Source organism: Primulina tabacum, chromosome 3 (genome assembly GCF_025594145.1).
Source record: "Primulina tabacum isolate GXHZ01 chromosome 3, ASM2559414v2, whole genome shotgun sequence".
Taxonomy (NCBI): domain Eukaryota; kingdom Viridiplantae; phylum Streptophyta; class Magnoliopsida; order Lamiales; family Gesneriaceae; genus Primulina; species Primulina tabacum.
The window spans coordinates 4168882-4182885 of NC_134552.1; the positions used below are offsets into that span (position 1 = coordinate 4168882).

Here is a 14004-nt window from a genome sequence, read left to right on the forward strand (position 1 = left end):
AAAAAAAATCGTGGGTAACTTTCTTTATATATAAGTATATATCTAATTAATTTGATTTATCTTCAGATAACTGTAATACCATGTTGTAAAAGGTTATTCTGCTGTCATTTAAATTGATTGTATTTATATGAGAGTCATATAATAATTTAAAAAATTATCGAGGATTAAACAACATTCTAAGATGCTGAAATAAAAAAACGAAGAAAAAAAATAAAAGTGTAATATCTATTTATACAAGGACAATTTTGGCCGAGTAAAACAAAAGGGACAAGTTCGGGGAAAAAGGTCAGATTTTTATTTTATTTTATTTTTTTTTTTTTATATTTTTGTCTAGAACACGCCTTATATATACAGCATGCGTTCATGCAATCAAGTGTAGCCTGGTGGCCTTCTTCTGATCCACCACGTTTCATCTCTCACAACATGGATCGGTATAAATCAACGAATCGGTACATTTTATTGCGTAGAAAGTGAGAGATGAATGCGGAGAGCTTGCTGGTTTCGGCTTCCATTAACATAGGCCTAGCTTTGCTGATTCTTACACTTTTTTCTGTACTCAGAAAGCAGCCCTCAAAGGCCCCCATATACTATGCTCGCCGCCTTTCGCAGCACCACCATGTATCCTTCCACCCACGCGTCTTTCCCTGGCGGCTTCTGCCGTCGGTGGAGTGGGTTAGCAGCGCCCTTCGCGTGACTGAGACAGAGATTCTTGATAACTGTGGCCTTGATGTATATGTCTTCGTGAGACTCTTTAAATTCGGGTGAGTTAGCCTACTGTTTTTTTCTTTGGATGCGGGTTTCTTGGCCTTATTTAATCAGAATAAATTATGTTCTACCTTTTCCTTTATATTCTTGGTTATGTGTGTTATTTTATGGATAATTTCTTGTTTTCTTTAGCTTAAAAAAACCGACATATGGTGGTAAAGACTTGGGTTAATCTCATGGTAAAATTCATGCATTTCATATTGGCTTGATTTATTACATGATTCGTGTAGTTTAATCGAGGCTATTTCATTGTTTAGTCCATTTCTTAGTTGGCCTCTTTCTGTGGGAACCGGCCGTTGCTCTCGTTGTCTTAAATTTTATGACAATTAGCCACATTTACTAAAAATTGTGGTCACTTCTACGCCCCATTTTCCCTCTCCCCCCAAATTAGTATAGAGCAACGAAACATTGTTATTCGAATATATAGAATAGCTAAAGTAAATGAAACTTGCGACTGAAAACTGAAGACATACAAAAGGAAGTCGAAAAACGAGTGCAGCATGCAGAGTACAAGAATAAGATGTTTGTGTTGTGTCTCGACCGTGGAGCTTGGGACATTTATTTATGGCTTATGGGCATTTACATTCACCCTTTTCACCCTTTGCTAATTTATTTTATTTATGGAAAATAAATCTTCTTGCTCTTGAACTAAAATCAAACACTTGTGTCTTTTTGTTTGGATACAACTTTTTGTATGCTCTCCGGTCGTGGCCTTTTTTTGACTCTGTATCTCGGGGATGCGTACACAACTCTGTTCAAGCAGATCAGTACCTCGTTGAGAGGAGGTCCATGTCGCTGACCCCAACTAGCTTGGGGTTTAAGCTTGTAGCATGATGCTTTTACCGCTTCTCCTGTGGAGTCTTTTATTTCAGGGGTTTGTGAAGTAGAATCGATCATTATTCCTTCATGTGTTGTAAACACATGAAGGTTCCCTTGACTGTCCGGATAAGTATTTTCCAATTGAGACTAGTGATTCTCACATATAGGAAACAAAACCAGTATTTTCTATGAACTTGTGATGAAATTAGTCTAAGAATACCTCTAAGAATGTACTTTTTTTGTTCATATGTGTAATTTACATATTTTAATTTCTGATGAAATATTTTCGCAGGATCAATTTCTTTATGGTTTGCTCTGTGGTTGGATTACTAGTTCTCCTCCCACTGAATTATAAAGCTGGTGGTAAAGGGTCACCAAGATATTCTATGGATTCTTTCACCATATCAAACATTAGCAGTGGCTCTAACTGGTAAGGTCGTAGAACAACTTCATTTATCTGCTAATATCCATCTAGTTTTTCATTTTCACGTGTTTAAATCTTATTACCTTGCTTAGGAGGCGACTCTGTTCTTAATTTATTGTTTTTATAATAAAAAGTGGTTTAAAACTTGCCTCTAAAGCCATGTTGAGTGAATTGATTACCAGCGAATCAATTATCTCAATACTAGTGAATTCAGTTCAACAGATGAAGATGTCAACCTGTGACTTCAACTCTTGTCATTTCTACTCACTTTTCCTGTCGATGTTTCCAACACCAGTTCAAGTTTACTAGATGGTGTAAACCCTTATGGATTCACTGTTGGAATCATAAACCTTGAAGTTCTTATCTTTACTAAATTTTGTAGTTCTTTTTTGAACTTCTAGGCTGCCCTGCATCTAACTTCTATCCACTAGTATTTGTCGATCAAAGGTGGTTATTGAGTGATTTTGGCATGCACAATCATGGAGTGCATGATTTAGAATAATGGAGGATATATGTAACCGGACCAAATAATTTGAAAGCTGTGCAAGATCTTCTGCTACCTTTGGCAGTCATCAGTCATTTGCTGTTATTCTAAGGCAAGATTTTTCTAGAGTTAGATTAGAGCAATAGAAAGTTTTCCAAAGATCCTTCTAGTCCACATGGGGCCTTTTATTAAATATTGTGTTTTATGTACCAGGAAATCAAATAATTCACATAGTAGCTGTTAAAATCTTAGCTCTAGCACTGAGAGAAGGCACGATGAAAGGCACACACACAAAGAAGGGGAACTTATTTTATTTTTTTCACACAGTTATACTCTTGATGTTGATTCGGATGCAAATCCATGAACTCAAATTTTTTTCACATGCATAAAAATGGTCTTATCTGCTGGTGCTTTTATTCTATCGCCAATTCATGTAAGACTAAATGTGGATAGTGGAATGCTAAATAGGCTACTCTACGAATTTAGGAGTTGTATTTAAATTTAATTGTTCAGGAGAAGAGTTTTTCTCATGGGGCATGTCTAGCTTAAACTTCATTTTCTTTTTGCAACTCAATTCCCAAACTGGAGCTAGGTTCTTCTTTTGTCATTACTAGGCCATTTTTAGAACTAGCCATGCTGATTCTATATTTACAATCTGAAACAGGTGTGAAAGATAAATCACTTAAAACGTGCTCCATCTTTTTATTTGTTGTCCTAATGATTGCCTCTAATTTTGGGCGAAAGCTTTGTGTCTATAGATGATTTGATTTGAAGAGGCAAAGTTATACACTATTTACTACAAATTTGTGCGTGTGATCTAGGTTTAGCAAGAAAATTTTATTTGTGTTGGACCCATATGCGTTCCTTACAGTTTGGCTTCTTTTGATATTGCACTGCACAGAAGAAATACATGAATTTATCAATCAAGCCTCTGCTGCTTATTCCTGTAGTATTTTCTTGGTTACAAAACTAACTACAATGAGCATCGTCTTGGTTTCATTAATTTTGGCATAATTTCTATCTGTTGCCTGCCGTTTAATGCACAAGTTAAAATGTGTAACCACATATTAGGAACTTGAGAAGAATTCTTATCCAAGTAAGCTTGAACGTTGAACAGGCTTTGGGTGCATTGCTCGTGCTTATATTTCTTGTCTTGTTATGGATTATACCTACTATACAAGGTAATCATTTTATTCATATCTTTTACTTTGTGATCTAAATTCTGAATCCACTGGTTGGGATAATTTTACCCATGGTTGTGTTTTATTCAGCATTCTTAATTTCTTAAAAAATAGTTTATTTATCCCTAGGGAGTTCCAGACTCTCTTTGATACGATGAAAAGGTCTGCACAAACATTAGAGAAGGATAAGTCACTTGTGCTGCAATTTGAGGGTTTGGATGCTCTTATATTGTTTTCTTCTGCATAAGATATCTATAAACATATAGAAGGAAATGACACCGGATTTTATGTTTACACTTGATGCTAAGTAACTTCTTGAGAAAAATGTCATGTCTCATATATTTTGATAGCCTCGCCTCAGTCCCTTCTGTAGGAGAACGGTAACATCTTGGAAGCAGTATTTTCACCGTTTGTACAAATAGAACTTGATATTTTTGGTGGAATGATCTGGAGATATAGCTTTTCCTTTTACGTTTTCTTGAATTCAGTGGCTTGACATGTCAAATGAATTCCAGGAATATAATAATATTTTACACAAGAGGATTCATCAGCTTCATCGTATGAGGCATGAACCCAATCAGTTCACTGTTTTGGTTCGAGAAATTCCATTATGTGAAGAACACAAGGCTCAAGATTGCTGTGTAGATCACTTTTTCTCAAAATACCATCCACATTCATATCAATCCTATCAAATTTTATATGATGGAAGGGATCTGGAGCGACTATTGGTAAGTTGAAGCTTATTACTGATTGGTTTTGTGTGGAGATTGATTCTGAATATTACTATCAGTAAAGGGTACATTCAGGACAAATCTTTTGTTCAAGAATTGAGTTCTGTGTTCTTTGTGATGAATCATAATGACAGATTAAGTACAAGTCAGTAGAGGTCTACACAATTTTATTAAGAAAATGAGCATTGCAATTGAGTTACAGAATATTCAGGTTATTATTTCATTCAATTAATCAAGTTATACAATATAGTTGGGGAAAATAAAATTTCCTGAAAATTTTTCAGTTTATCTGGGGAAGTCAAAATTTTCAAGCTTGCTATTATTTTGTATTTGGGAATTTTTTTTATCATTCAAGATCTCAAGGCTCTTCCTCTCTCTATTAAATTGTGTTTCTGTTCATTTCTAGTGATGTTTCTACCTTTTCTACTAACTTGGGTGGTTTTGCAACCCACACACTGTTATTGCCTTCTCTTCACATTTTGGAATGTCAAGAGCTTATTTCTTTTCTGCAAGAAGCGTCATGCCACGTGTCTGTTGCTCTTTATGTCATACTATGCATATCAGCTCTTATATCCTTGTCTAAAAATAATCATCCATGGTGGGGTGAAAGGCGTTTACAATTTGTCACGAGATCTTCGCTGATTCTTGCTAAGATCTCCCATTATTTTTGTGTTTTTAACTATTTTGGTTGCAGTAAGTTGATTATGATGAGCTATAGGTTATTCAGATTTGTGGAACTAAGGACTGAGTGTCTCATTTGACTTGAAGAAAACCGGATTCTAACGTCGCTTTCACTTGTTATCTACATCATTTAATTATACCATTGGTAGTTAACTTTTGAAGTCATTATTCCTGCTGAGCCATCATGTTATTGTCGATTAATATTTATGGTGCGTTCAGTGATAATTTTGGTAAAAAAATGATTTTGATCGTTTTTCTTCAACTGTCTACAGAAGGAGGCAATATCAGTTTCAAGAAAAATCGGGAACTTGAAACAACATTCCCCAAATAGAAGGAATGTTAGAGATTTTTTCCTGTCAGATTCATCAAAATATGATGCCGATATCGAACAATTCAACGAAATACTTCAAGAACTTCTCCGTAATATACGACATTTACAAAGTAAAGATCTTCTCCAGGAAAAGGTAAATTTTTTTGAAACCTTACAAGGTTTTTTACATGTGAATTGAAATTTTAATGGTTAAATTCAATCTAAGACAACTTCGAGCTTCTTAAAACTCATTTTATATTCTTGAAAATGAGTTTTTACTTGTGAATGCCAAGATTTGTGCTTTGAGTTGGAAGAGAGGTTAAAGGATTAAATACAGGTCACTGATCTAGTTTTCCATAAAATAATACAAAATCATATTCTCAACGGTGTTCTCGATTTCCCATTATATTTTTGCAATCTTGTACTCATTTTGTTGGCTAGACTACCTACTTAATTCTCTTTCAATTTCTTTTTTTATATTATATGTTTTAAAGTAATCGAAACAAGTTTTATGAAAGGTCTAAAATGCTGTAACCCAATAAGGTGTTCGATGAATTATATTCGAGTATTGATTTATGACCATGTTTCTAGGTGTTTTGTGGCCTTTTATTTTCAGCAAAAACAATTTATGCCAGGTGTGACGGAGAGTTGTAATTAATGGTTTTTCTCACTTCTAAGATGGACAAAAGATTGTAAGAAGCAAATTGAACTTATAGATTCGGGTTCCCAGTTTGACCATAAGTTTTAGTCTTGTTAAACTCTAAGAATGCTGTAAGAAAGCTAAAAACTTTGAATGGTGCCAGTGAAACTGTAAAGGATTTCGTTGTTCTGAAAAACACAATATGTAGGCTAAATAGAGAGATGAAATAAGAAATTATATGGAAATTGTGGATGATAAACAATAAAAGCTGTAAGTAAACGTAAAGGAGTAAGTTCTCTTATTTCATAATTCACACGATTCTCTGTACAACGTTCACCAACATAAAGTGGAGAAACTACAATTAAAAAGAAGACTACAGAGATATAATAATCTTGGAAATAATATCATATCTAAATCAACTACTAAAATATGAGATTCTAGTTATGATTGCCTCTTGATTAATCAACACTCTCCCTCAAGTTGGTGCTAAGATGTCTGTCATACCCAATTTGCTAACTTGAATCTCGAATGGTTGTCTCAGCAAACCCTTCATAAGAATATCAGCCACCCGTTGCACACTTGGAACAAATGAAATGCATATGGTCCTATCTTTCGCTTTTTCTTTTATGAAGTGCTTGTCTATCTCTGTGTGTTTTGTTCGATCATGTAGCACCGGGTTATGGGCAATGCTGATAGCTGATTTGTTGTCACAATAAATGTAACACCTCTGACCAGTTTTAATAAAATAGCAGCAGAATTTAAAATTTTATTCAAAGAAAGAAGGATTTAAAATACATTTCCATATATAATCAAAAGTATATACATGATCAATAAAATGATGCAACAAAATACAAAATATCATTTTTTTGATCATGTCCAAAATGCTAGCAAAATAGCCTTCTTCCTTCCTTCTCTTATGCATATGACCCCGGCTCCAATCAACGTCCAGACTCGTCTCTCTTAACTGCATCACATGAAATAACTGAAATGAGTATAAAACTCAGCAAGTGGAACTCTTACATAGCAATGGATACATATCATACTCTGTAAAACATGACTTTGAAAACATTAAATACCATCAACTCTGAAACATAAATATCATAGCATGAATAACAATAACGATGGTATTTGACTTTTCTCTGTTGGATTGATATCTAAATAGTATCTCTGTCTCTGTACCTATATCCCATCGATATAAATCGATACTCTGTTGGGATATAAGCCTATGGTCGTTGATCAACTAATTGCATGCAATCTCTTACTATCTCTTTATCAATCCAATAAATCAATTTGAACTCTCTCTTTGGCATTACATCAAACACTTTGAAGACTCTTTTCTCTTGTATTCCCTTTGACATAAATGAGACATAAAATGCCTCCAATATACAACAAAGTGTATTAATACATAGCATGAATCAAATGGAAGGGAATAACATGTTAAAACCATTGAAACACAATACATATATTATCATGTGAGCACAAGGAAATGAATTCCACTTACAACCAATGGAAACCTTGAATCTAATCTCTTGGTACAAATCCTACAACAATAAACCATGAATTGAACCATCAATAACTTAATAATCACAAACCCATACCATAAAATCCATCAAACCAACACAACTAAACATTCCAAATTTCTCCAACACCAAAATCCAAGGATAACTAACCAAAAGCTTACCTTAGCTTCTTGAACCCAAAATAATCTTGCTCTCACTTCAACAACCCAACAAGAAGCTTGAATCAAAGGAAATGAAAGGAAGAAATAAGAACCCTAGCTCTCCCTTGAAGTGAAGAACCGAGAAGAATGGAGGAAATGAGGGCAAACACTTGTATTTAAACACTAAAAATACCAAAACACGACTTCTAAACATTGCTGGCCGCCCGGGCGAACATCGTTTTCCGCCCGAGCGCGGAACTCTCGGCCAGAAATCCAAAATTTTCGAACTAGGCTCGCCCGGGCGCACATTTTTTTCGGCCCGGGCGCGCTCTGCGCACAGCTACATCAAAGATCGCTTCCGAAACGCCTCTTCCCTTCAGAATTAGGAAAAGTGGTAAACTGGAAAGTTGTAGCTCTATGTCTTAGCTTGCATCTCCAATTGGCCTCATGTCATTTGAAGGTCTGAGTAAAATGTTATGCTAAATCTCCCAACATGTGTCACTGGAGGAACGACGAAACACACGACATACTTCGGGGCACTTTTGGCTTATGTTCCACAATGATTTGAACAAAACCCAAAACAAGAAAGTTATAGCCTTATGTCTTATCTTTCTAATGGAATTGGCCTCACCTCATTTGGATCAATATATTAATTATCATGAATTTAATCGTAACGCCGCTACTATAACACTACACGTCATCTATAACCAACCATACTATAAATCGTAAATCGAAACTCTTAACATCCAAACTATACTTAAACTTGACCAAGTAGTCAATAAACGTATGAAATCTTAAACCATACTGTTCACCAGGCTTGGATATTACAATCTCTCCTCCTTAAAGAAATTTCGTCCCCGAAATTGACGTTACTGCTCAAAAAGCTCAGGATATTTTATTGTAACGACCCATTACAGGCCCAGTGGACCGTCCATACGGCCCACTGTCCCGATCGACCCAAGGCTATCCCGATCTTGGGCTCCCTCAAAGGGGCCTTTTCCCTCACGGGCTTTCCATAGGCGTCGTACGGGTTACTCATAGGATCTCCCCCTCCCTGCCAAGGGGTTTCTTTCGCCTCCCCAGGACTCGATCCCATGACCTATAGGATAAGTACATAGATATCAAGAGTCCTGGTACCAATAGAGAATCGTCAGCTTGTCCTCGAGTGTAGCCTTAAGGAATGTTGTAAATTTATCATACCATGTCCTGGGAGACTATTTAAAACCACAAAGATTTTTTCAATTTGCATACCTCGCCTCCAAATTTTTCGGTAAATACCATGTAAGTAAACGTAAAAGAGAAGGTTGTTCTTTTATTTCATCATTTGCTCTATTCTTTGTACAATGTTCATGAATACAAAATGGAGAAATTACAACTAAAAAAGAAAGATTACAAAGATAATAATCCTTGATATAATATCATATCTAAATCTACTACTAAAATATGAGATTCTAGCCGTGATTTCCTCTTGATTTATCAACAAAAGCCTTTGTTCATAATCATGATCCAAGACGTTCCAGGAGCCTAGAGTTGTTTGTGATCAAACTGGGGTTCCTGTCCTAGCAGCAGGAGTGCATGCACTATTCTTGGAAAGACTTTCCTGTTATAACCAATCTTGTTAATTTAGTGATACTCCTTCTCAAAGTCCATCAGTTTCCAGCGCTCCCTCCCGTCCCCAATTAATAATAGAGGTTCAAGCTCCAAAGGTAGATCCAAATTTGTTAATGAAAGAAGAAAAATCTCTCGGAGGAAGAAATCAATGAGATTATTCAAGAGATGGAGATCAAGTACTCATCTAACTGAACTTGTTCTAATTTTATGTTTGAATTTGTTCATGGATGTTGCTGTTAAATTTGTGAGAGCAGGACAAAGGGAAAAATTGGTCAATTTTAGGTTCTTCTACATGTTTCTTGAGTTTTTAGTGTGCATGTTGTAATAATGAAGGACCCGGTGGTCTCATGCTGACCGGGATATTGTTAAATTCACATGCAAGTTATAAAAATCCACTTTTTGTAGCATTGGAAAGTAGTGTGTTTTGGCTCTACTTTTGGGTCCTAAGCACAAAGTTGAGTACTCGTAGAAAACTCCAAGTTATTTCTTGAAATGACTGCATTTTAAATGAGTTAGGGTAGTATAGGAAATCAGTTGTGTGAAATAAAAACGAAATGGTTTGAACTTATATGAAGATAAACAAATCCATAATTGATGTTCTGGTGGGGAGTTGAACAGGATTGAGGAAAAGGCGTTTGGCAGAGTAAAGAGGATGAAGACTATTCTGACTCCATATTACGAAGAAAGTAGTCATCAAGCTGTCCTGGCATATATATCTGAATCCTTTTTTGCATTGTTTTCTAATGAAAGGCAATGCAAATTAGATAAAATTAATCTACTTGATAGTTCTTCTTCAGCGTGCAGATATAAATAGTTGTGAATGCGTGAGTTGATATCGATGTGCTTTATAGAATGACTACTTACCTCTTTTAGAATTATTTATGTAAATTACCAGTTGAGCTCCCATGTTTCAAATTTGTAGGAGTTGCCCGTTGCATTTGTCACATTCAAATCCCGGTGGGGTGCTGCTTTGGCTGCACAGTCTCAGCAGCACTCAGATCCACTTCTATGGATAACTGAAATGGCTCCAGAACCGAGGGATGTCGTGTGGAATAATTTGGCAATTCCATATAGATTCCTGCCCCTTCACAAATTTTGGTTTTATGTTGCGGCAGCATTACTTACCATCTTCTTTACTGTACCTGTTGCAGCAGTTCAAGGAATCGCAAAATTCGAACAATTAGCCAAATGGTTTCTCCCTGCCATGGCTATAAAGTTGATGTGAGAATTTTTGAATAATATGGGTAAACAAGTGTTGAAGTATTAATTAATTTATTTGTATTAAATTGATCTGCTGTTGATCACCATTGGATTGTTGGGACGAACTATTTCATTGTATACTTGTTCAAAAATATGCATCACAAATTACTTAAGAATTCTGTTAATTTTCGATTATCTGTGCAAACTATGTGATTTTTTCTGATAACTTAAAACTCTCTCTCTCTCCAGACCTGGTTTAAATTCTATTGTGACGGGATATCTCCCAAGTGCAATTCTAAATTGCTTTGTATACACGGTTCCCTTCGCTATGATTCAAATGTCAAAATTAGCTGGATACATCTCAAGGAGTAAAAAGGATATAAAAGTATGCAACATGGTTTTCTACTTCCTTGTTGCAAACGTTTTTTTCTTAAGCCTGTTATCTGGATCCTTGCTCGATCAAATTGGGGAGTCTTTCATCCATCCCAAGGATTTTCCTAGTCGGCTAGCGTCCGCTGTGTCTGCCCAAGTAAGTAGGAATTTGTTCCCTGTGATTGTATCTTTACTCTTGCCACATATTTTGCAATATTTTTGGCATTCAATTGATTTATTTCAAAGGGACATCTCCATGTAGAGCTTAAAAGAATACGACGACTTGGAAGTGCAATTAAATTTTGTTTACTTTCTTTTCTTTATTGGGTGGATGGTGCGTAAAATAGCTTGATTTGTAGTTAGTATACCCTTCAAATTTCCAATGTTATACTCTAGTTTTCCTTCATTTCTTCAATTTGTTTCAGGCAGATTTTTTTATGACATACATCCTTACCAATGGGTTGTCTGGATTTTCATTGGAGATTCTGCAGCCGGGATTGCTTATTTGGGATACGATCAAGTCACACACATGGGATCGTGGAAAGAAGAAAAGACCTTACCTTTATTCCTTACCCTATTATCGAACCATTCCATACATTTCTCTTTGCATTCTGATTGGCATGGTTTATGCAGTCGTCTCACCAGTGCTGCTTCTATTCCTTGTTGGATATTTCTTTCTAGGCTATGTCGTGTTCATCAACCAGGTTAACCTTATTTTCTCAAGTATATGTCCCTCTCTTATGATGCATGGATACTTGTAAATGTGACAATGTACCATGTTAAGAGTCCATGATGGATACACATCAAGTACTTATGAGTTCAATAGAAGTGTTTGATTTGGATTATTACATTTGCAACTCTGAAAGGGTAAAATATCATATAACTTAGAACGATTTACTAGGTTGATGCCTGCTACTCCTTTCTATCAACCTAATCGAGTTATCCTTCTTTTCATTCTTATTTTGAGTTATCATATGCATTTTTCAATAAAAAAGGACAAGGTATGTAGGAGACTAGGACCTAATATGCATGGGAAAAAATTGAATGGTTGTTATGTTGTAATTCACGTCAGATTCACAATTTAATTGGTGGTTCTGATGGCACATTCCCTTGTCCTTGTATCGTGTCCCTAAAAGACGGTATTGTGAGGTGAATTCTCAATCGTTAATTTAATATATAGCAACAATTCCATTCAAACCAAACACTTCCTCTGCTGTGGAGACTAATGTTATGCCAGTGTTGGATTTTTTGCTGTATTTCAGATTCATGATGTATATATATCTACGTATGAAACATGTGGACAATATTGGCCTTACATCCATCACTACATTATCATTGCAATTGCCATCATGCAAATAACAATGATCGGGCTTTTTGGATTGAAGTCGAAGCCGGCAGCATCTTTTGCCACCATACCTCTCTTGCTTTTCACTTTACTCTTCAATGAATACTGCAAGATCCGCTTCTTTCCGACATTTTGTCACTGGTCGGTCAAGGTATAGTTTGTTTCTTTGATCTTCTAATTTCTTTGAAGCTTAAATTTGCGTCTAATATTGCATTTCGAATTTATTCTTATTAAACTCCATGGTGGGCACTATTGAACTGAAATTTGAATCAAGAAAATCACGAAGTAAGCAGGTTTGATCTGATGGTAGTTTTTATTCAATAAAATTTGTACAATTGAATCTGTGAACTGCTATAATTGAGATGGAGGCTAAGCTTATTCACATGAAACATCACATTATTTCGCTGACACTCCATCAAAACTTTTCTTACCTCCTTTATGAAAAGGCAAGAGTAGACTCGAGCATTCTGAAGTTGAAACATGAAATATTAAATAAATTATTAAGAATCCTTTTAGCTTGGAGGGAACGATGTGCCTTAACATGTTCTCCGTATATTAGTGTTCTCATCGTGCCTTTCAACGATCTAAGTTTGCTGTCAGGATGCTATGGAACTGGACGAGCTCGATGAAAAGAGTGGAGCAATGGAAGCAAACCTACAAAATGCCACTGATGCATACTGCCCACCCTGCTTACGTCCGCCGGACTTCGAAGATGCGGAGTCAAGTTCGTTGGAGCCGTTGATATCTTCGCGGTAACATTTTCGGTATCATGATTTTGCCTAGAAGTGACTGTGGTCGCATGTGTTGCAGTACGCAAAGCACGTATTTTCACTTATACTGGCTTATGAATGGTTGTAGATACAATAATAATTACTTGGGTACCGATCAACTTGAGATTGGAAACCAGCTGCTGAGTTATTGAAGATCAGCTGTAAAATACATTTTTTTTTGGTTACATGAGAACTTGTTACCATAATCTTCTGGTGTGCAGTCGACAAATATATGGGTTATTATAGTAGTTTGTAAACCATGCCAGTAAGTTAAATCATACTGGGTACGTCTTGTGTTAAATACTAATCCGAGAAAGTTTGGTCAAGAGAATTATGCGCATGATTGTTGATCAAACCATCGTTTATTTTGTCAACTTGAACATGATTTATGAACCTAAAATTATATGGAAACAATGTGAACATCTAAGTTGCTTACAACGTCGTAAGATAAAGTCATTTTCCAAACTAGAAAGTAAGTTTTTGAGCGAGGTATTACTATTTTTCTATATTTTTATAGTGTCTTTACTAAGAAATATTTGTAATTAGCGTAAATTTATAAAATTTTAATACATTTAATTTATTATAGTTATTCTTTTATATTATATATATATATATATATATATATATATAAATTAATGAAACAATATCATGTTGAAGAATTTTGAGTTATAATAAAATATAGAAAAATTAATAGGTTGTTTGTTATTGCTATAAGGGCTGCTTATATAATAATTAATAAAATATTAATTTTTACTAATTAAAAATAATATTATTTTCAATTTATAGATCAATAAAATACTAAATTTTTTTGTTATGTAGTATAATAATTTTTTAAATTTTTTAATAAATATAATTTTAAATTTTATGAGATTTTGTGACTGAAACTCTAAAAATAAAATGAACGATATTAATAATTTGATTTAAAACTATTGTTAGTAATAAAAAAAATGTTTTTGAAAAGTACAAATAAAAAGAAAAATATATGAATGAGAAAAGAATGAATTTTTTTAA

At 34.9% G+C, this 14004-nt stretch overlaps 1 protein-coding gene across 5 annotated transcripts; it reads left to right on the forward strand.

Moving 5' to 3' along the window:
* Positions 1-365: 365 nt before the first annotated feature.
* LOC142539431 (hyperosmolality-gated Ca2+ permeable channel 2.5) lies at positions 366-13199 on the forward strand. Of its 5 annotated transcripts, none has more exons than XM_075644874.1 (11): positions 366-761; positions 1877-2014; positions 3610-3673; positions 4189-4401; positions 5358-5549; positions 10229-10527; positions 10756-11035; positions 11304-11582; positions 12141-12374; positions 12813-12975; positions 13082-13199. In XM_075644874.1, exons 1-10 carry the CDS (start codon positions 478-480, stop codon positions 12963-12965), a joined length of 2136 nt encoding a protein of 711 aa, XP_075500989.1. In that variant the 5' UTR covers positions 366-477; the 3' UTR covers positions 12966-12975; positions 13082-13199. The 5 variants fall into 5 exon arrangements, with proteins under 5 accessions (XP_075500989.1, XP_075500990.1, XP_075500988.1 ...); XM_075644875.1 differs by having other exon boundaries at positions 11370-11582; positions 12824-12975; XM_075644872.1 differs by having other exon boundaries at positions 367-761; positions 12824-12975.
* Positions 13200-14004: the final 805 nt, after the last annotated feature.

Coding starts and splice junctions, on each gene's coding strand:
- LOC142539431 (XM_075644872.1), top strand. CDS start 478: ATGAATGCGGAGAGCTTGCTGGTTTCGGCTTCCATTAACATAGGCCTA. Junction 5,550..10,228: donor AAGATCTTCTCCAGGAAAAG/GTAAATTTTTTT, acceptor TCAAATTTGTAG/GAGTTGCCCGTTGCATTTGT. Junction 10,528..10,755: donor GCCATGGCTATAAAGTTGAT/GTGAGAATTTTT, acceptor CTCTCTCTCCAG/ACCTGGTTTAAATTCTATTG.